This window comes from Aspergillus piperis, assembly GCF_003184755.1.
Source record: "Aspergillus piperis CBS 112811 unplaced genomic scaffold BO85scaffold_17, whole genome shotgun sequence".
In the NCBI taxonomy this organism is placed as follows: domain Eukaryota; kingdom Fungi; phylum Ascomycota; class Eurotiomycetes; order Eurotiales; family Aspergillaceae; genus Aspergillus; species Aspergillus piperis.
Genome location: NW_020291607.1, coordinates 482,675 through 501,506, shown reverse-complemented (window position 1 = coordinate 501,506; position 18,832 = coordinate 482,675). Strand labels below are relative to the sequence as shown.

At 51.9% G+C, this 18,832-nt stretch overlaps 7 protein-coding genes across 7 annotated transcripts; 2 read left to right on the top strand and 5 right to left on the bottom strand.

Moving 5' to 3' along the window:
- Positions 1-53: 53 nt before the first annotated feature.
- On the bottom strand, positions 54-1,796 carry BO85DRAFT_470844 (putative C2H2 finger domain protein). The gene is made up of 3 exons (XM_025662429.1): positions 1,594-1,796; positions 1,173-1,549; positions 54-1,123 (listed from the first exon to the last, which is right to left on the bottom strand). Exons 1-3 carry the CDS (start codon positions 1,754-1,756, stop codon positions 389-391), a joined length of 1,275 nt encoding a protein of 424 aa, XP_025512944.1. The 5' UTR covers positions 1,757-1,796; the 3' UTR covers positions 54-388.
- A 144-nt stretch (positions 1,797-1,940) lies between these two features.
- BO85DRAFT_470843 (uncharacterized protein) lies at positions 1,941-4,732 on the bottom strand. The gene has a single exon (XM_025662428.1). The coding sequence runs from the start codon at positions 4,308-4,310 to the stop codon at positions 2,139-2,141; it is 2,172 nt and encodes a 723-aa protein (XP_025512943.1). The 5' UTR covers positions 4,311-4,732; the 3' UTR covers positions 1,941-2,138.
- Positions 4,733-7,844: 3,112 nt separating this feature from the next.
- On the top strand, positions 7,845-10,092 carry BO85DRAFT_426513 (DUF5427 domain-containing protein MTC1). The gene is made up of 2 exons (XM_025658117.1): positions 7,845-8,642; positions 8,703-10,092. The coding sequence occupies exons 1-2, from the start codon at positions 8,081-8,083 to the stop codon at positions 9,683-9,685; spliced, it is 1,545 nt and encodes a 514-aa protein (XP_025512942.1). The 5' UTR covers positions 7,845-8,080; the 3' UTR covers positions 9,686-10,092.
- Positions 10,093-10,166: 74 nt separating this feature from the next.
- On the bottom strand, positions 10,167-11,691 carry BO85DRAFT_499529 (5'/3'-nucleotidase SurE; the record flags this gene model as incomplete). The annotated part of the gene is made up of 3 exons (XM_025664072.1): positions 10,167-10,417; positions 10,505-11,439; positions 11,680-11,691. 3 exons carry the CDS (start codon positions 11,689-11,691, stop codon positions 10,348-10,350), a joined length of 1,017 nt encoding a protein of 338 aa, XP_025512941.1. The 3' UTR covers positions 10,167-10,347.
- A 1,777-nt stretch (positions 11,692-13,468) lies between these two features.
- BO85DRAFT_451918 (uncharacterized protein) lies at positions 13,469-14,388 on the bottom strand. The gene has a single exon (XM_025660703.1). It carries the CDS (start codon positions 13,931-13,933, stop codon positions 13,667-13,669), a length of 267 nt encoding a protein of 88 aa, XP_025512940.1. The 5' UTR covers positions 13,934-14,388; the 3' UTR covers positions 13,469-13,666.
- A 74-nt stretch (positions 14,389-14,462) lies between these two features.
- On the top strand, positions 14,463-17,749 carry BO85DRAFT_402886 (uncharacterized protein). Its single transcript, XM_025657208.1, has 5 exons — positions 14,463-15,091; positions 15,158-16,313; positions 16,365-16,473; positions 16,530-16,855; positions 16,907-17,749. Exons 1-5 carry the CDS (start codon positions 14,847-14,849, stop codon positions 17,513-17,515), a joined length of 2,445 nt encoding a protein of 814 aa, XP_025512939.1. The 5' UTR covers positions 14,463-14,846; the 3' UTR covers positions 17,516-17,749.
- Positions 17,750-17,837: 88 nt separating this feature from the next.
- On the bottom strand, positions 17,838-18,509 carry BO85DRAFT_451917 (DUF2462 domain-containing protein). Its single transcript, XM_025660702.1, has 3 exons — positions 18,319-18,509; positions 18,107-18,191; positions 17,838-18,030 (listed from the first exon to the last, which is right to left on the bottom strand). Exons 1-3 carry the CDS (start codon positions 18,375-18,377, stop codon positions 17,905-17,907), a joined length of 270 nt encoding a protein of 89 aa, XP_025512938.1. The 5' UTR covers positions 18,378-18,509; the 3' UTR covers positions 17,838-17,904.
- Positions 18,510-18,832: the final 323 nt, after the last annotated feature.

The window sequence follows — 18,832 nt, the reverse complement described above, 5'->3', positions numbered from 1 at the left end:
TACTATTTATGTTATGTGGATGAAATAAATGGATGATGCTGATGATGATGATGATGTGTTCATTACAGGGTATACAGATAGCTAAGCTGTTTCATTATTGGTGTAGTAGTAGTCTGTATGTAGCCTACCTGCTCGATGTTGAACTTACAGTTTTCTTTCTTTCTTTTCTGACTCCGTCTGTCCCCTTCTGTGTATCTGTCTGCCTCTCCATGCTACGGTTCGTGTCGCTCGCCGCCCTACACTGTAAGAGACATTTCCAATCGTGCAAGAAACTGAACTTAGCTGCTTGATCCGATCCCCTGTCTCTGTCTCTGTCGCTGCCCCTCCATGTATTCGCATGCTCGTAAAGCTGTTATACCTGTCTGGCGGGTGGCTGGTGGCTTGGTGCCTACCGATCCGCTGCATCCTCCACCGTATCCATCTCGCGCGTCGTGCCCGTCACCACCGACGCCGGTACCTCCTCCAAAACCGTCTCGCCCTTCTGTTCGGGAACAAATGCGTACCTTGCCAGCTGTGCCATCTTCTCTTCTGGACTCGTCTCATTATCCGAGTAAACCAGTCGTACTGCCTTCGACTTGTCCTTCTTGGGCTTCTCCTCGCTCTTGGGCTTGTCTGCTGTGGTCTCCGCCTGCTTCGCGGCCCCCGAGATGAGATCGTCCACCGATGTCGAGATTGTATCAGGCGCTTGTGTCGTCTCGCCTCCGTTCAAGGCCGGCGCTTGGCCCATGTGCATCTGCTGCATCTGATACGCGTTGACCGGTGGCGCTGCCACAGCCGGTCGCTGCGGCAAACCTGGAGGCATAGGCAGACTGCCCGACCGGGGCGGGAATGCCCCGGCCGTCTGCGGAGGGGTGTGGGTTGCGGGAGTTTGTGCGGGGAATGCTGGGGGAGTCGTTCCAAACGATGCCGCCGGCGTACCCTGGAACGGCTGTGGTGAATATCCCGCCGGAGGGTATTGTGCGGTTGGAGGGAACTGGGGCTGTCCCGGGGAGAAGTTGGGATAAACAGGGCTGGCGGTTTGAGGATAAGGAGAGGCAGTGCCGTAGGGTTGAGGGTAAGAGAACTGTGAGGTGGTGGTGGGTGCAGCGGCGGGAGCAGCAGCAGCAGCAGGAGCAGGCTGGCCCTGCCTCATTGTTAGTCGCGTCACTAATGTTGTGGGAGAGAATACTCACGAATCCGCCCATAGTCGGGGTCTGTCCTGCGCCCACTGGAGTAGCTTCACCACTACTGCCTCCAGTACGTGCTTCCGCCTTCTTAGCCTTGTGCTCCGCCAGTCGCTTCTTCAGATCCGACACGCTCTCCAGCTTGGGCTTCTTCGCTGGCTGTCCGCCAACGCCGGTTCCCGGAGGCGGATTGCCCGTCACGGCCTGCCGTTCGGCCTCTGCCTGTTGGAACTGGGTGGCTACGCGCTGGTTGTGCGACTGGATGATGTCTTCCGGGACGCCCTCCATGCCGAAGATCTCGACGTCGAGGCTGGATCGGTTGGGAAGAGCATTGTCGACTGCCGAAAGTTGCTCCTTGTGGACCTGACTCATGTGCACCGATAACCCTGTGCTGTTAGTAAATATCGCCACGGCGCATTGGATGACCTACCTCCTGCAGTGTTCAGCCGGCGCCCGCAGCGCTCGCACTTGAAGTGCTTGGCCTTCTGGTGAGATATGAGAATCTTCAAATCATCAAAGTCGCGCTCACAATAGTAGCACCATGGACGAGCCAGAAGCTCATCCAGCGTCGGACCACGTCTCTTTTTACCCATATTGATTGAGTCTGTGTTGATGTGAAATGAAAGAAAAGTGATGGGTTGGTGAAGCAGCTCACTTGGTCGCCGACCAGCGCGGAGTTGAAGTGTTGCGTCACGTGGAGCTCATCATGTGACCTGCGTCATCCATCCCATCAAGTATACAATTATCATCAGTATTATAATCTACTTGAACTGAGATAGCTGAATAAAGGTATGGCATTAATGTATAATACAGCTTTTTATATGCCCAATGTACATCCTACCTGGTTGGCAATATTCACAACCAACCACGGATCGCAAAGCCCCGACGCCTGTCGCTGAAAGCACGCTCACTAATCACAGGAAACAAAAGCACAATAATACATACGAGCGAAATTAGGATACAAGCCAGGGTGGATCACGCAGGTCGCGGATGCGATGGTGGCAGCCCAGGCGCAGGCGCCCCATAAGGACTGTAGTACTCCGGGTATGGTGTGCGATACGGCTGCAGCGGCGCTTGCTGTAAAAGACCATGAGGCCCTGGGAATGGTGCCACCGCTCGAGGATCGATAGGAGCATATGGCGTAAGTGACGGTCGTGGTGCAGCAATCGGCGCGAGCTGATGATGCGCAGGAGGACCAGGAGCCAAAGGTGTCGATGCAGGCATAGGTGCGGGCGCGAGCCCTGCGTTAGGTCGCGCAGGCTCCCCATACACCCCGCCCTCCGGCTTCTTCTTGATCTTTCCCGGCTTCGGGGGCTCAGATGCCTTCCGAGCAGCCTCCGCCGCGCGGTCGGCCTCAATTTGAGCCTTGGAGCGTTTGGGATTGCGCACGCGACCCTCGCGGTTGAAACGTGCCCAGTGGTTCAGCATGGCCTCTGTTCGCTTCGGGTTCTTTGAGTTGGCAATCTTTTGTCGCCGGGCCTGTTCAGCGGGATCCACCCCATCCTCCAGTGTGCTGCCGGTTTGGATGCTTGCGGGAGGCGTAGGCGTCGTGCTACTAGGTGCCGGTTCGATCGGTGCCAACTGGGCAGTGGCAGGTCGTGCCTGAAGGGAGCTAGCCACATGTTCCCCTCGTCCAGATGACGGCCGTGGTGCTGAGGTCGCAGCAGCCACCGGCTGATATATCTCCGTCGAAGCAATGACTCCACCTCCGCGAGCTGCGCCTCTACCGCGGCCGCGGCCACTTCCACGTCCCCGAACCGCACCCCGAGGGGGTGTCGCGGATGCCTGGGCTTCGTCCATCTCGGTGCCAGGGCGACGGCCACGTGTGCGCCGCTTGGGGCCATACTCTTCGGTGTCAGTCTGAGCCGGTGTCTCGATAGTGGGCTCTTCGGAGCCAGAGGCTGCCATCTCTCGGTTAGCCGCCTCCAGCTCCGCGGCCCTGCGCTTGCGCGTGGCCTTGCCAACAAATTCCTCGCGTGGAGGGTTCTGGAACTTCGGCACGTGCTCGACTCCGAATTTGACGATGGTGCGCCAGCCATCCGGGTTAGGATGATTGGGACCAATCTTGGCCGTCATCTTTCGGAATTGAGCGGGCGTTGGCTTGAACCCGCCCTGCGTGAATGGGTTCTGGTTGCCCACTTTATCCTCCTTGGCCTCGTACTTGTAGCCGTAGAGCATGGCTTCCTTCTTATCCTCAAATACTTGAGGCCTTTGCAACTTCCTCGGGTCGCTGGTCGGCTTGGCATTATGGCGAGTCGCTACCTTGTGCAGCTTTTCTATGGCCATATACTCGTCCTGCCACGCTTTCAAGGCATATGCCACGTTTTCCGTGATAGCATACAGCTCTTCGGTCGAGCGGTGCTCCGGGTCCCGAAGCGGCGCCAAAAACTCTTCTAGGGGAGTCATTTCTAGGAATTCCCCTTTGGCAGCTTTCACCTGCTTGTACGGTCCGGGCCGTTCAGCAAATTCGTTGCCTTCACGTTTTTGTGCGCGTTTCGGGCCCCGGAGCACCATGGACCAGGAGTGGTCTAGGTCAGACGACTTCTCGTCATAGTCTTCCGAAAATTTACGGATATCATTGACACTCCACAAATTATGAAGACGTTGATCCAACGAAACTGAGTCTTGACCGCGAGAGAACTCATGAAGCTGGTTAGAAAGAGCGTCAGCCTCGGGGCCGTCAGCTTCATCGCCATCGACGCTTTGGTCCTTGTCGTTATCGTAAGCTTCCGTCACCTCAGTCACGCCATTTGCAGCGGCTTCATCTTGCTCTTCGTCATCCGCTTCACTCTCGGCCGCAACCTCTGTATTGTCCTCTGCTTGAGGGTCGGCTTCGTGGAGTTGAGACTCTTCATCTTCGTCGGCACCCTCATACATGGAGAATTTGGCAATCTGCGGATGAACGGTAGCAATATGTTCTTTAAGAGCATCATATTGCGACTTGGAATCATTGGCAGACTCAAATTCCTTGCCGCACCAAGAGCATTTAGATTTGTGCGTCATGGGAGAAGGGGATGGAGACGCCTGAGTAGAAGTAGAGTGAGCGTGTAATGGCTCGGAGAATTGTCGGCGCAGCGGAGAGTCCTGGCTGGCCAAGTCCGAAGTATGGCTGTCCAGTTCCGCCTCGTTATGAGGAAGCGGAGCCATAATGGACAGAAAAAGAAGGTGAGGAGAAGAAGTAGTCAGATAGAAAGTAGTAGGATGTGAGAATACTAGCGAAAGGGATATCTGATCCTCCTTCGAGGGGCCCAACGTGGGATCTGGCTATAGTGTTAGTCGACTAACTTCCGGCTGAAAAGTTCGCTTGCGGCGCCAAGACGCCAGAAGTAACTGCAGCGCAATCTTCTACACCAGAGCCCCGAGAGCGTAAGGGTGGGAAAGGGGAAACCAAAACACGGTCGAGCAATCGAGACAAGTGAGATGCATGAGGAATTGGGCTGCTCTCCACTGGAGGATGGACCAAGACGTTGACAGAAACGTGGCAGACATGGCTTTGGCAGGCACAAGTAGAGCGTAGTATGGGTCAGGCAGGTGATATGTAACATACCTTTGGGCGAGAGAAAATCGCGTCAGTGATTCCAATAAACGGAGAGGAACAAGATTTGAAGATGTGAAAAGATCGCCCTCTGAGGAGCGCGATAGAGCAGAAGTATTGTGGTTGTTGTGCAGAGTCAACCACGGTGGACGCCGCGAACGGTTGGCAGGGATAGTTTAAGAGGTTCGTAGTTCTTGAAGAGGAAAAGTAGGAAGCCGAGCGGGTAAGCAGAAAAACTATGCGTTCTGCCAGCGCCGGCAACAAACCAAGAAACCAGAAGCAAGAGATCTAGAAAGAGAAGATAGAATGCACCAGATGAAGGGATTGAGATAGATGGCAGGTTATGTATGCTGTAGAGAGGAAGAAAAGAGCTGGGGGTGGGAGTGTTAAAGCTTTCCGTAGCAGTGGAACTATGATGTCTTGACGGAATGGGGGAAGACGGGCAGATGGCGAAAGAGGGAGGAAAAGGAAGAATGAAAGGGAGAAGATTCGGAGGGGGGAGGGATTAACCACGAGGAACACCACCAACAGCCCAGCACCAACACGGGAAGCGGGCAAGAAGAGGCAAGCAAAAGAGGATTGTGGGATGTTTAGACGCAGTGAATGCTGGGGGGAGAAAAGGAAGGGAAAGACTTGGAGTTTAGTTTGTAGAGGCAGCAGGTCGCCTTCACAAAGCGATCTAGTAGGAATAGTAAGTCCCAGTAAAGAAAGTACTTGAGCTTTACACTTACTTACCTTACCTGGCCGGACTGCCCTTTGCAATCAACTTTTCGCACTGGGTTGGTATCGGCACCGCTTGGTGCTTGGTACGCGCCATACGCAAGTTACCTTATTTTACTGTATGGACCCACCCAAATAGCCAATCTGGGGCTCTGATCCGCCCGGAAAAAGACCAGCTCCGGATAGATCCCCGTCACGCAGACGCCGTAGTCTTGATCAGGCCAATCAAAATAATCACAGTGGTCTGCTGGTCTGTTACCGGACAATACCCCCCCAGTCCTGTAGTCCAGGTCGGAGGTATACCTTGAGCGCCCTGAAGATGGACTTGTTGATGGTGAGGGATGCTTTTTCCCTTTTTCTATCAGGGGCTACTCTTGAGAGAAAAAGTACCCCTGATTCAGGTAAAGTATTGACTATCGCAGTATCCGTCAACTCCACCTGGGGAACCGGGGGTAGATCACAGCACAGTTGGCGTCAACTTGGTCTCATCTTTCGGGTTGCCAACCTGATAGATGGACATTCATCGACCGTGTACCTGCCTGAGTCATGGGGCGGTATTGTTACCCCGTCTACGTGACATCATCTACTACGGTACTTTATTGAGGGACAAAATTCTCTAGTCAATAATAGTCAGAATATTCCCTTCCCATGCATCATAGCTATACATTAAGCTGGAAAGGATCGAATGACCTTTTCCTGTTTTCCAAAACAAAGGGCAATGTGGGCAAATGGGCTGATGGTGTTCGGGAGCGACCAGTCAAATTGCCAGTGGTTGATGAACCATCACGGAATGTCTCGGTAACAATTCATGCTGAAAGCATACTATGAAATGAGACGAGCGGGGGAAATGATCGAGTTCTGGCAGGTTCTGACATGATCATTAGGTAGCTGCGTAGGCGATGGTGGGCCCAGTCTTCCTCACACTCATCATTATCATTGACAAAGTATTATTATGATGGTACTATTGTTATTATAGCGCAAGCTAGACCTAATATCCAGCTCACCTCGACTGATTCGGGCTGCTCCTAATCAATTGATCCCTGTGTTATCTCCCGGTCTTATCAGGCATAACACCACCACCCCGGAAATCTTCTGCTGTCTGTCCCATCGCTATTGTTCAGCAAAATGTTTAGAATGGTCCATAATATCACTGTAGCAATCAATGGCGTTTTAACAACCGGAGAAATTATCATATTTTCTAGAAACTACCGGCTCAATGATACAGATTTCGCCATATCCCTGCTACTGAGGTATTGAGTTTCTTGGCCTAATATACATTTTTATGGCGTCGATATACTTCAGGCGCACCCTCTTAAAGCTTGTTGTGAAGCATATTGTATATTCTGAGACGTAGTTATATTTATCACATCATAGATAGCCTGACACTGCTTTCGTGCTCTCTTTTTTTCCCAGTAACGCGCGCTGTTATTCTTTTGATATTGAATCACAGGGAGCCGCCACGCGGCAGCGTATTGTAATGCTAGCACGCAAAGCGTGTTTCATCCCTCGACTATGAAGGACTGGGGCAGAAGCGCCGTCTCCGGTAACAGGATTGCTGCTGGGTCATCAAACCTACAAACTGAGCGAGGATGTTGTCTTCCTTCCGGATATTGGCAAGCAAGGGGGTGAAAACTCATGGAAGATCGACTTGCAGCGCTGACACTCACATACCCCTACGTTAAACATCTAATCATAACTCGTGTCGAGCATGAAGTCAGATAGGTAAAATATCTTTGAGGATATTGGCCGTACATACAGACACATGTTGCGCAATGGATATAGCGGCGGTCTGTTTGTTTGAGGATTGGGTTTTGAATTTTCATATGCAGGACGGAGTGAGGTGGGGATGCCTTTGCTTCTTTTGCTGTGAGGTTAGCAGGAGGTACTATTGGTGTCGCTTGGACTCTCTTGCATTATTAGGTAGCAGGTAATGCATGTTTATAAAAGCACCAGCTGCCGTCCCGCTCAGCATTATATATAAGCTATTGTCAAGTGGGTTATCGGGTGTGACTGCCAGTATTAATAGTACTACGATGCTAGTATTACCATAATGTCGTCGGGAGGTGTACTTTGTTGAAGTGGATATATAAATGGGAACTTGAGGGGGTGGCTGATCATGAATCAGTAGATTACACTCGATAGGCAAAATCAAGTTAGTTGGTAGTACCGTATAAATGGTGGCTCCATGATCTGCTATGTAAGTAGTATAACTAGCTAGTTGACCATATATATATATATTTTAACGTGGGCAATGCACTACTAGTTGGATTGTCCGTCGAATATCTATTTATAGCTTAGTTTGCTGCGACTGCAGTATCCTGCAGTGCTTCTAGTATACACGCGTCGACGATTCTCGCCAGTCGATTCAAGTGAGACAAAAAGCCACTGCGAGAAAGCCACCCGCCATCTATAGTTTAGAGTAAGTATGGCATTGGACGAATCCCTCCAAAAGTAGAGTAAGAAAGATACTTCACCCGCTAACGCCTCCTGGGCCCTTGGCGCAGGTCATCCGGGCTCCACCGCCCAACCTCGGATTCCCCAGAGCTCCAGCTTGCCGTCCATTCCTCCCCGATATTATTGCCTTCTTCTTGACTGTTATACCTGCCCGCCATCAATCAATATAACATACCCTCACTCATAAGGCATCGCTACCATCTGCACGATGCGCCCCAAGTCTTCAAAACCCACCAGCGATGAGCTGCTCGCTCAATTTGACGACCTGGGTGTCGACTCTGCCCCCGAGCAGCAGCCCTCCAAGGCGGCTCCCAAACCCACTACCGCACAGTCCGAGCAGGACATCCTCGCAGAACTGGACAGCCTAGCCACTCAGCGCCCCAGCAGTGGCCCAGGCACCCCGCGCGTGTCTACAAACGAACCCAGACCTACCATCAAGTCGCCCAAACCGGCTGCCACTGCCACAACCCCCTCCACCGGCCGTTCCAGTGAAGAGAAACAGGCGCCCCGTAAGTCGGAAGAGAGCACCAGAGCATCCGCTACAGAGAAGAAGGCTGCAGATGCGCCGAAGCCGGAGACTGAGAAGCCAGAGGCTCAGGAGAAACCTGCCTCGAGCGGTGGTGGCGGTGGATGGTGGGGTGGTATCTTTGCAACCGCCAGCGCTGCCATGAAGCAGGCTGAGGCGGCAGTCAAGGAGATCCAGCAGAATGAAGAGGCTCAGAAGTGGGCTCAGCAGATTCAGGGCAATGTGGGAGCTCTCAAGGACCTAGGTATGTTTTCTCCAGACGGGCTTGTTTCGCTATGAAAGATCACTAACGACAAACCACCAGGTGGGGAGCTGCGCAACATGGCTATTCCTACGTTTACCTCTTTCATCCACACGCTCGCCCCTCCCATCTCGTCCCATGAACGTCTTCAAATCCACGTAACACATGATTTGTCTGGCTACCCCAGCATCGACCCTCTGGTGTACGCGGTCTTCTCGCGCGTGATGGCGCAGGTCGAAGGCGGGGATCTCCTTGTCATCCAGCGGGGTCAGGAGTCAGCCCCGAAGCGCGGACTGGATATCGGCGGCGCCCAGTTCTCTGGCCCGGGCTGGCATGATGGCCCATGGTGGCGCACCGTGACGCCCGGCAGCCCTCGCACTCTGTCGGCCATCCGAGGCACAGTCGAGGCCACCAAGCTTGCGCGGGCCAGCGCTGAAGCCTACGCTACTGAGTACTTCTCGGCCAAGGGCGGCGTCGAAGCGGCTGCAAAACAAGCTACCCAAGATCTGAGCGAGACCAACCCGGTTCGCAGCAGCGACATCTTCCTCGCGATCCAGGCCATCAGCCAGACCACCTCCACCGAACTCTTCCAGGCGGGCCCCACAACCGACCAAGCCACCCCAGCAGGTGTTGTCGACGTGCCCGAAGCCGCCGAGGAAGAAGTCGTCTTCGCACTGTACCTCCACGACCCCATCCACGGCGTCGCCTTCCACACGCTCTCCCAGGCCATTCCTCAGAAATGGATCGACTGGCTCGAGACCCCCGCTATTCCAGTGGAGGACCCTGAGTCCGAAGACGCCAGCGTCCCTCGTACCACCATCCCCGACGACATCGCCGACATCATCGAGAGCGGCGGCGTCGACCCGCGAGAATGGGCGGCCGAGTGGATCGAGGAGAGCCTGTCCCTGGCTGCGGGGCTGGTTGCACAACGCTACGTGGCGCGGAGAATGGGCGTCGGCGAGGGCGGACCGGCCAAGGGCAAGATGCGTGCTGAGCAGGCATCCGTGGTGGACAGTGGCGCAGGCGAGGCCGCACGCGCGATTTAGAGTTAGGTTGATGTGGTGGATACGTCGATCAATCCTGTTCTTATTCCTTATCGTATTTGCGTCTGCGTCTTTTACTCTTTCATCTATCTTGTCTGCCTTTTTTTTGTGGGCGTTTGTCAACCCTTCACATGACCACATGATACGATACGATCCCCCTTTCCCCTTACACTTTCCACCCCCACATATTCTTATCTTCGTTCTATTGAGCCACGACATGACAGTTTCTCCATATTCGCGCCATCTGCGGCGTCCATAATACCATATACATACATACACGCAGACAGACATACTAAACCCGTATCCACTCAGTCCCATGTACATATGACAGACACATGATAAAAACAAACAAATACAATCAACGCAGTCTACGCCATCTAACTACACGTGGCCCACATCAAAACTATAAAAATGACAAACAAAATAGCAAATCAATCATATATTGTATTCCAAATTCTCAGGGAACATAAGTAGTAACAAACACAACCTTTGCGGGTATCTAAGGTAGTAAGTAGTAGGAGTAGTAGTAGTAAACCAGATAGTAACAAGCAGACAAGACACATAAGTCTCCTTATCACATCATCTTCAATCTACAAGGGGTCGTTATTCCATTCCGGTTTGCGTTACGCACACGCACACGCATCATGCATGAATCAAACTCGATTTTAATCCAGATGCAGCAATTGCCCTTCCAGGCCAGGAACATGCCAGAAGTTGGCGCGGAGGGCGGTGACACTACACGTTATTATTATTAGCATTTATCCTTAAGAGAGATTCCAAAACAAGCAAGAATAAGAAAGGAAACGTGGGGGGTAAACGAACCTAGTACACCCACTCAAAACCGTATGAGCATCCGTCCCCTCGGGACTCTCCTGCAACGCCCTCTTCATATCAGACAACTCGGCCGCCCAGGCAAAGTTACGTTTCTTCAAACCACCACCACCCTCACTCTTGGGTGTGACCGTCTTCGTGGTAGTACCATTCGTGAGCTGCTGCTCCTCCTCCTCATCCCCATTAGCAGCAGCAGCATCAGCAGCAGCATGTCCATTGACACCAACAACAGGCGCAGCCTTCTCCCCAGAGACCTCCGAATACAAGTACCCTCTCGCCCAGTAATACGGGTAAGTGCGAGTCCACAAGACCGGACGGGACTCGACGTCCAGGCGCATGGGCACATTCACATTATACAGCTCGACCTGGTCATCCCAGTTCTGGATGAGATGGTTAACGACTCTAGTGGCGAGACGAGCCGCAGCGTGGATGATATCTAGGGGCTGTTCATCTTTGCTGCCGAAGGAGATGGCGATGCCGCGTTTCCCGCATGTAGCCGCTTCCAGGGCGCCGCCGACGGTGCCGGAGGAGAGGTTGTAGATGGTGGAGGCGTTGCGGCCGTGATTGGGGCCGGAGATGACGAGGTCGATGGGGCCACGGTCGGGGAAGAGGTTGTGGAGGCCGAGTTGGACGCAGCTGGCTGGGGTGCCGTTGGTGATGATCACCCAGTCGTTAACATTGTTGTTGTTTTCTGTGGTGGGATCTTGTTGGAAGGATTCATCCCATGTGCCATCACCGCGAAAGGCAGCGGGTGGGACATAAGTGGCTGTGAGTGAGGCTTCGATTAGATGGGCTTTGCCGATCCAGGAGCGGGAGGCGGCGGGAATGGCCACGGAGATGCGGTGGCCGGCGGACTCGAGTGCCGTCACTAGTGGCTCGATGTATGGGGAGAGGCGTCTGGACGGCGGACCGTCATCGTTGACTACCTGATTATTTTGTTTTTGTGTTAGTGTGTGTCTCCATGTGTGTGTTTGTTTAGCTAATTGAGACTAGTCATGTAGCTTTCGTGCTCCGTATACGGAGGGAGGGTAGACAGGTAGACAGGTAGGTACGTAGGGAACATGGGGGTTGGCAAAGAAGCGGTGACATTGGGCAGCACATGTAAAGTTCAATTGATGATGACAAGGATGGAAGATGTTAAAAAAGCAAAAGCAATAAAAACATACCAATATATGCATGATGAAGGAAGATCTAGTAGATGTTTTTGACTCGTCTTGGGCAATAAGAGAAGAATAATGGTATATTCTTTTTCTTTTTCTTTTCTGGAATCGGGATGGACTGGATTGGATTGGATTGATTGATTGATTGAATTTGATGCTTCGGACTTTTGAAATCGGAATTTACAAAAGCAGCGACCTAATATTTCCCAGCTTTGTTTTTTTCTTTTCTTCTCTCAGATTCCCACACTCTCTCTCACACGCACGCGCGTTGCACTCTTTTTTCGCTCTTCTCCGATGGGAAAAAAAAGTGGATGGATCCGCACTGGGATTATTTTGGGGCTCGGGGACTTGGACTCGGGTTCAGGGTTCAAGTTGCAGTTTGTATTGCAGTGATAGTGTATTATGATATATGATAATTGCTTCTCCAGATCAACATCTGCCAGCTGTTCCATCCCCCCGGTATTTATAGGGACGACTTAGCTGGGTAATCGTTGAGCCCGACAGCCATTTTCGATCACCGTTTACCCCGACCTCGAAGAGAAACCGGGGAGAATCTGGCCTCCATCTCCATTTCGGTCACGGTGAAGCTGTTGTGCTGCGGGGGGGCGTTGCTCTGAAGACGTCAACTGTGGTTGCGAGCCTCCGTTATGACGGTGACCGGACGGGTATGGAACAGTGATTGAACATGGTATAGAAAGTATCAAGCACGTAATATTACAGTATGTGACAGGACGGGACGGAGACCAGCCGAGGGACGCCGAAAAGAGGCTGCGGTGAGGAAAAGCAAAGCCTGCGATTAAGTCACACCTCGTGGGGATTTCAAGAAGACGAATCGGACCATCCAGAACGGGTGCATTTCCAAGGAGGGAATTCGTCCGGCCTGAGAACTCGGCAGTGAGACGGTCAGCTGAGGAGTAAAGAAGAAGTGATTCGGGTTATTGTTTAGATAATAGATTGATTTCGTCAAGTAGATCTCTGAAGAATAGTATCCCCGTCGCATGTCAATAGTAGGTAGGGCATTCATCGGGGCCTCCCTGTGAAACGACACTATGTCGGTCATGGCTTTAAACTACTACGAACTAGCCAGATGTCTAGTAGGATAAGAGGGTGATCCGAGCATGATGGAAAATACCCCGTAGAGTAAGGCACCAGGAGGTGCAGGCAAGGTGACTGACTATGGGGCTCGGCGCAAAAAGCAAAGAAGGGGGGGAGAGGAAAAAAAAAAAAAAGAAAGGAAACAAGAGCATCATCAGGCGGCGCACGTTCAATGCAACACAACGATTGCCTCAGATATCCTAGATTAGACTACAATAAGGTAGACGGCAGAAGACCAGGTAAATCCGATAGGGAGATTGGGGTCACCAATCAGTTGGGATACCAAGGGAATGCTACTCTTCCGTACATATGCACTGAAGACCCCTAGTGTCTGCATACTTCTTCACGTAGGGGACATTAAGACACACACATATTTACATAGATCCTGGCATCATTGTACCATGTGGTGCTGTTGGCTTATCTACGGAGGGTTTTGAACTCTTCGGGGTAAGAGAGGTCATGTGTGTATGCATATTCTTAGGTAAGATGATCATACTGATTGATGAATTATTGCACATCACTCATGAATAATCGGTAGAACAATTATCACGACACCCATCTAGTAATACTAACTATCTATCCACACAAAAGTCCAGAATGGCACACGGGTGTGTGCGGCTATTGCAGGCTTAGAGTGGTCCCGTGCCCTACTGATTATTAGTGATTATTGTTGGTTGTTTAGGTTTTCTTTGCTCTTTGTCTTTTAAAAATTTTTCTTTTCTTTCCAGACCCTGATGGGGCCACACTATGAATTTTTATATGCGAATCCTGAACGGGAAATGCAAACCCACGTCCACCACTTCCCAACCAGCCATGGACAGGCTTCTAGAATAAGAATCAGGACTACTGTGCTAGGCCGCAGGACCACACACGCTGATTGCTCAGGAGCGCCTTATTCTTAGTTGCAAAAGCAACCACGGTCCCATCCCACCGGCGCCAAGTTGCCAATCATTCCTCTCGGCGGGTCTGTTCTATCCACGCTTTGCTCCATGGCGTTGTGGTTACTCCGTGGTAGCCGCGAGTCAAACAGCCCCCTCTGACCACCGGCACCTGGACCGACCTTTTCTAGCAATAATATCGATCCATCCGCGGAGGACAGCCCCCCGTAGTCGGTTTCAACGGAAATGATTTTCTCGCGTAATCCTCGACTGTCATGTTGGGCCATAAACGCTATCACTCACCAACCAGGATTGGGGTGGTCAGTAGTGTGTTAGTGTGTGTGTGAGTGTATGCACCTTGCACTGGCTGAATGGCTGCAAGTGGTCGTTGTGTCCGTCGGTCCTCCTTGTTCATCGTAGGTTGCAGTAGTTTCAGGCGCGAGGGGACGATCCACGGCTTGACCCCTCTTTGTACCGCGTTGGTTTGTAGGGAGGACCCCTGAGGATCAAACTCCGACGGACATGAATAGATAGAGAGGTGTACGTAGTAGGGGGGTGTGTGTGTGATCCCCTCATCATGGTCAGGGATAGACGCTGGACCAGCTGCAAGATAGATTAAGATTAATTATGATATGTGATAGAACAAGTCAAGTGGCAGGCAGCTGCCATCGATGAACGAGGCCGTGGAGGAGGAACCCAGCTCGTGCGTATTGCGGACCTGGTCAGTGCGGAACTTATCAAGAGGAATTAGTAGAATTAGTAGAATAAATCCAAGTATGTTTAATGCAAGCAGCACCTCGGAGGCCGATCGTCGCAAAATATTTGGTGGGGAAGACCAAGCAGCGCCAACCCAGTCGGTCCAAGTCAGTCAGCCACGGACGCCGATTTTCTGCTCGCTTCGTCAGTTCAGCACTGACTAAACTATCCATCTTCTCCCTTTCACTCCTGCTTCGTGCATCACTTTCATCATCGCCTTTACGCTCATCATCTCCATTTATATATCTAGCGGTCCTTCCCCCTCTTCCCGATCACCACCACCACCACCAACTACTACATAACTCCGAACCTCCGCCAAAACCCACCCAAAACCCACCGCCCGCTTCGGTTCCCAACAGACTCAGGAACGCGCCAAAGACCTGCTCCGGCTTCTCACAAAAGGTCTTTCTTACATCACCATCCCCCTTCCATCTGGCCCCCTGTATGGACTGCGGGACGACTGGCACGGCTGCGGGCATCGACCCCAAAATTCTAGATAACTGGCAATCAGATACTTTTCCGATCTATTCCGCTTACGACCAACCGTTGGAGTGGGATGCGAGCCAGGACTCGAGTCCAGGCGATGCGGATGTCGTGGATCTGAGCAACCTTCGTGGTCCGCTGTCGCGGGACCAATCCACCGTCCCGGTGGTAGGTCATGCTGGCGATTATCGAGGTAGTGAGAGCAGGTGCGATTCGTCTCATCTTCCCTAAACCTTGGAGCTTCCCGCTGACAGGTACCCCTCCCCGTGCAGCAGCAAACATGGTGCCACTTCCCCCGGAAAGTTCAGCATCAACGACGGTCCTATCGAAGGCACCGTGAGTGGTACGATCAGCCCGAGGACGCTGCCCTCTTCCGCCGACGACAATTTCCAGCTGGATGAGTCATGGCCGCCATTTCAACTGTTCAACGCCATGACGGCTGGCCTTCCCATGGAGGCTCCCCTTATGTACCCGTATGCTAAGGAGCCTGCCTCCACCAACACGGTTATTGTAGAGGATACCGGAGAGTTGCCGCAGGGACAGGGCTTGTCCGATCTTCCTCCCGATCCGTTCCTCTCCTTCCAGAATATTCCCCAGGCATTCCCCTTCTCGACCGCTGAGACTTGGACGGCACCGACTGCGCCCGCTCCCACGGACAACCTGCCTAATCAGACCCCAGTATCTCTGTCGATGGGTCTGCAATCAGCTGCCAAACGTCCAGGACACATCCGCGACTACCAGGGTTCGATGCGATCACTGGATTCTCGCTGGCTTGAAGGTCTGGAGTCTCAGCTGTCTTCCAACATGACATCGCCTGCATCCTTGTCGATCCCCCAGGACGCGACATTCTTCAAGGAGGAGAGAACTCAGCATGACGGCTTGCAATACAAATCGGAGAGTTCTTCGGTTTCTGGAGATTTTCCCAGCGTCTACGAACCATACCCCGCTAGCAACGATGAGATCCCCGCTTTTGCCGATCGCCAACTCGAAGACAATGGACTCTGGAAAGATACACAGAAGGAGTGCACTTCTTCGGAGACCTCTCAACCCCTACAAAATGCGACCGCCTTCATGGTCAGTGAAGACCCATCGGAGGCCTACTTCACGCCAGTCTCTGCAAGACCCAGAGCCTCGTCATCTGCGCAGAGGGCGCCCGCTCGGCCACAAGCTCTTGCACTACAGACAGTGGCCACGGTCAGAAAGCGCAAGCAACGTAACTCAAGCGTGCATCTGGACCAGAACCTGCCCAAGCCTTTGCAGATCGTGCAGGAAGACGGCCAAGGAGGATCTATTGCTTCGGCAGATTTCATATCACCACCACGGGGAGCGCGCCGCAAGGGCCCTCTGAGCATGGTCGGCAGGGCTAATGCTGGACTACGACGAAAGAACAAGGACACGTGTGTCCAGTGTCGACTGAACAAGCGCAAGGTATGCACTCAGCCGATCTAATTCAAGATTTGCATCTAACGAAATTGCAAGTGTGATGGCAACGCCCCGTGCGATGCTTGCCGCCCTACGCTCCACGAGCAGCCATGCGCACGCGCCTGCTTTGCCAACATCGTCGAGTACGGTACATGTAACTATGTTTGTATGTTGCGATCTCTACGCCACTTGTATTGGTCCTCGTTGCTAACGAACACCCAGCTCAACGAGCCATCAACCATCCTACCACAGATGGTGCTAGACGCATCCGGATGGACATTCCTTCTGAGTTCGACCTCAATGATCTGATCACATTCCTCGGTGAGCGACAAGGTCGATTCAACATCCGTGCCAAGCAATCCTGGGGATCCCTCTATGTCCTTGACCTCGGGGAGACCTACAAGTTCCTCCGCGGACTCAGCGAGTACAATGGCAACTCAAAGTCCAACTTTCTCGACTTCATTGATCGGCGCATTGTCGAATCGAAGGACAAGTCCAAGAACTGGCTCACATGCGTGAAAGACTGCGACCCGATGAACAACGTTTATGTAAGTGATCATTGACGTCTACTTAATGCGAACAATTACTGACTTTAACAGTCCTTACTCTCGCAATGGAACAACATGCCTAGCCGTGCTAGCTACAGCTTCGTTCCTCTTCAAGCCGGAGGCCAGGAAAGAACCATGGACATCAACAACCCTGAGGACCGTCGCGAAATTCTCCTTGCAGCACAGTTGTCTCGCATCATCTGCCGCATGCTCGAGGTAGAGGGATTCCGAAAGCTGGAACGCGACTTCTACAACATCAAGTGGAAGCAGATCTCTCAAGAAACCCACCTGCGTTTCCTGAGCGAGCTCGGCCATATCCTGCTTACCCTCCGCTGGCGAGTCTCCTGGTGGCGGCGTCTCGGTGACGGCGGTCGCGAACCCGACCCCAGTAAGCAACATTACGTGGATCGGGTTGACCTACTCTGCCGGATTCTCTACGTCTACTACACCTGCGTTCTGGCCAAGCTTCCTTCCTGGTGCGCCGCCGATGTTCCCAAGGGCATCTGGAACACATATGCCGATGCCGAGAATGCCGTGTGGGATGACTTCCCAGTCGACCCTACCGACGAGGGATTCCGGAGGTGGATTGATCGCGGCCAAGAGCTGGTCGAGCAGTCCGGTGCCCCGACCTGTGTTGCGAAGCTAGGCAAGAACGCCTAGACGAGTCGACCTGGAGAAAACAACACAAAAAAGACGGCGGATGGAATGATACTGAATTTGAGATACCCTTTGAAGCGATGTAACTTTTGTCTCGTCTCCTCTACTTTTGCGTTATTATGAGTGATGATCCGTGCTAATTTTCGTGGATATAATTATTATTTGGGCTGTGTATATGTCATCTTTCTCATACATAGTTTTAGATTTCATTTTACATTCAATTTCGGTTCTACTTTCAAATATAGACAAGCAAGAAACTTTTGCAGTAATGTGTAAAAGGGTATCGTATGTTCATTAATCATATACTGAACAGAATGAAGTAATAGCAACAGCAATCGCAACACCTCCTTCCCTCTATTTAATCACAGAATCCATAATTGTACCCCCCTTCTCTATTTCTTCACATTTCCCTTAGTATCCTTCTTCTTATCCTTCTTTCCTCCCGCCAACAACTCCAAATGTCCCGCCTTCTCTGCAAGATTCTTCTCCGTCCGGGCCACCAATCCCGCCGTGAGTTTCTACACACATAGCCCCATGATTAGCATTACTAAACCACAAATACTAACCACCAAGAGAATAATGGAAAGAAAATACCTTAGTCAACTTCTGCTGCTTAACCAACGTCGTCTTCTTAGGTGCGATTTGTCTCGGTCCGCGCTTGGGCCCGAGGGCTGAGGGACTGCACACGATTTTCAGAGATTAGCTCGCTTCTTGTGTTGTATGTATATATTCAGATATCCCTTATATCTCATTCATAGAAAGATAATTGGATGAATGGATGAGTAAGTAAATAGGTATCGACATACCGCTTCACAAGATTCCCACTGTTGCCCGCGGGCTTCTTCTTGAGGGATCCTTGGACCATGGTTGTTGCGATTTATATTATGATTCTTTTTTCTTGGTGTAGATGTAAAGGTGAATAGGAAAAGTAGGTAGCTGCCCGCAGCGATGGTTGTATATATGTTTGAGGTGTGTGGTCGCAGTCGGGTCGTCGGAGAAAATGAAAATTGCTTATCGGGGGAGGAGGCGGGCGGAGTTGTGGTTGCTGGGGGGTTAGGTTGCTTATCGATATATCACGTGACTAGATCTAGCTTACTATGGACGGAGTGCATAGTTATTAGTTAATTGAGCTAAGCTTTGGGGATAATTTATGGTGTCAATTATGACAGAAGTATAGCTATATTTGTTCCGTATAGTTTATAACAAGAGTTATGTTGATAGTGTTATGATCTGCATGTGCATGTTGGATTGTTGGATCTTGTTTTGTCTTCTGTTGGTATGGGAAAGGAAAGGGGGGCGGCATGGGATGGGGTCGGATTC

Bases quoted from the DNA above. Each gene is read 5' to 3' on its own strand.
- BO85DRAFT_402886 (XM_025657208.1), top strand. From the start codon at position 14,847: ATGGACTGCGGGACGACTGGCACGGCTGCGGGCATCGACCCCAAAATT. The intron at 16,314-16,364 runs GTATGCACTCAG...CGAAATTGCAAG, and splicing joins GTCGACTGAACAAGCGCAAG to TGTGATGGCAACGCCCCGTG. The intron at 16,856-16,906 runs GTAAGTGATCAT...TGACTTTAACAG, and splicing joins ACCCGATGAACAACGTTTAT to TCCTTACTCTCGCAATGGAA.
- BO85DRAFT_470844 (XM_025662429.1), bottom strand. From the start codon at position 1,756: ATGGGTAAAAAGAGACGTGGTCCGACGCTGGATGAGCTTCTGGCTCGT. The intron at 1,550-1,593 runs GTAGGTCATCCA...CTAACAGCACAG, and splicing joins CCGGCTGAACACTGCAGGAG to GGTTATCGGTGCACATGAGT. The intron at 1,124-1,172 runs GTGAGTATTCTC...ACAATGAGGCAG, and splicing joins CCCCGACTATGGGCGGATTC to GGCCAGCCTGCTCCTGCTGC.
- BO85DRAFT_470843 (XM_025662428.1), bottom strand. From the start codon at position 4,310: ATGGCTCCGCTTCCTCATAACGAGGCGGAACTGGACAGCCATACTTCG.
- BO85DRAFT_451917 (XM_025660702.1), bottom strand. From the start codon at position 18,377: ATGGTCCAAGGATCCCTCAAGAAGAAGCCCGCGGGCAACAGTGGGAAT. The intron at 18,192-18,318 runs GTATGTCGATAC...AATCGTGTGCAG, and splicing joins AGTGGGAATCTTGTGAAGCG to TCCCTCAGCCCTCGGGCCCA. The intron at 18,031-18,106 runs GTATTTTCTTTC...CTATGTGTGTAG, and splicing joins AGCAGCAGAAGTTGACTAAG to AAACTCACGGCGGGATTGGT.
- BO85DRAFT_451918 (XM_025660703.1), bottom strand. From the start codon at position 13,933: ATGGCCCAACATGACAGTCGAGGATTACGCGAGAAAATCATTTCCGTT.
- BO85DRAFT_426513 (XM_025658117.1), top strand. From the start codon at position 8,081: ATGCGCCCCAAGTCTTCAAAACCCACCAGCGATGAGCTGCTCGCTCAA. The intron at 8,643-8,702 runs GTATGTTTTCTC...ACAAACCACCAG, and splicing joins GGGAGCTCTCAAGGACCTAG to GTGGGGAGCTGCGCAACATG.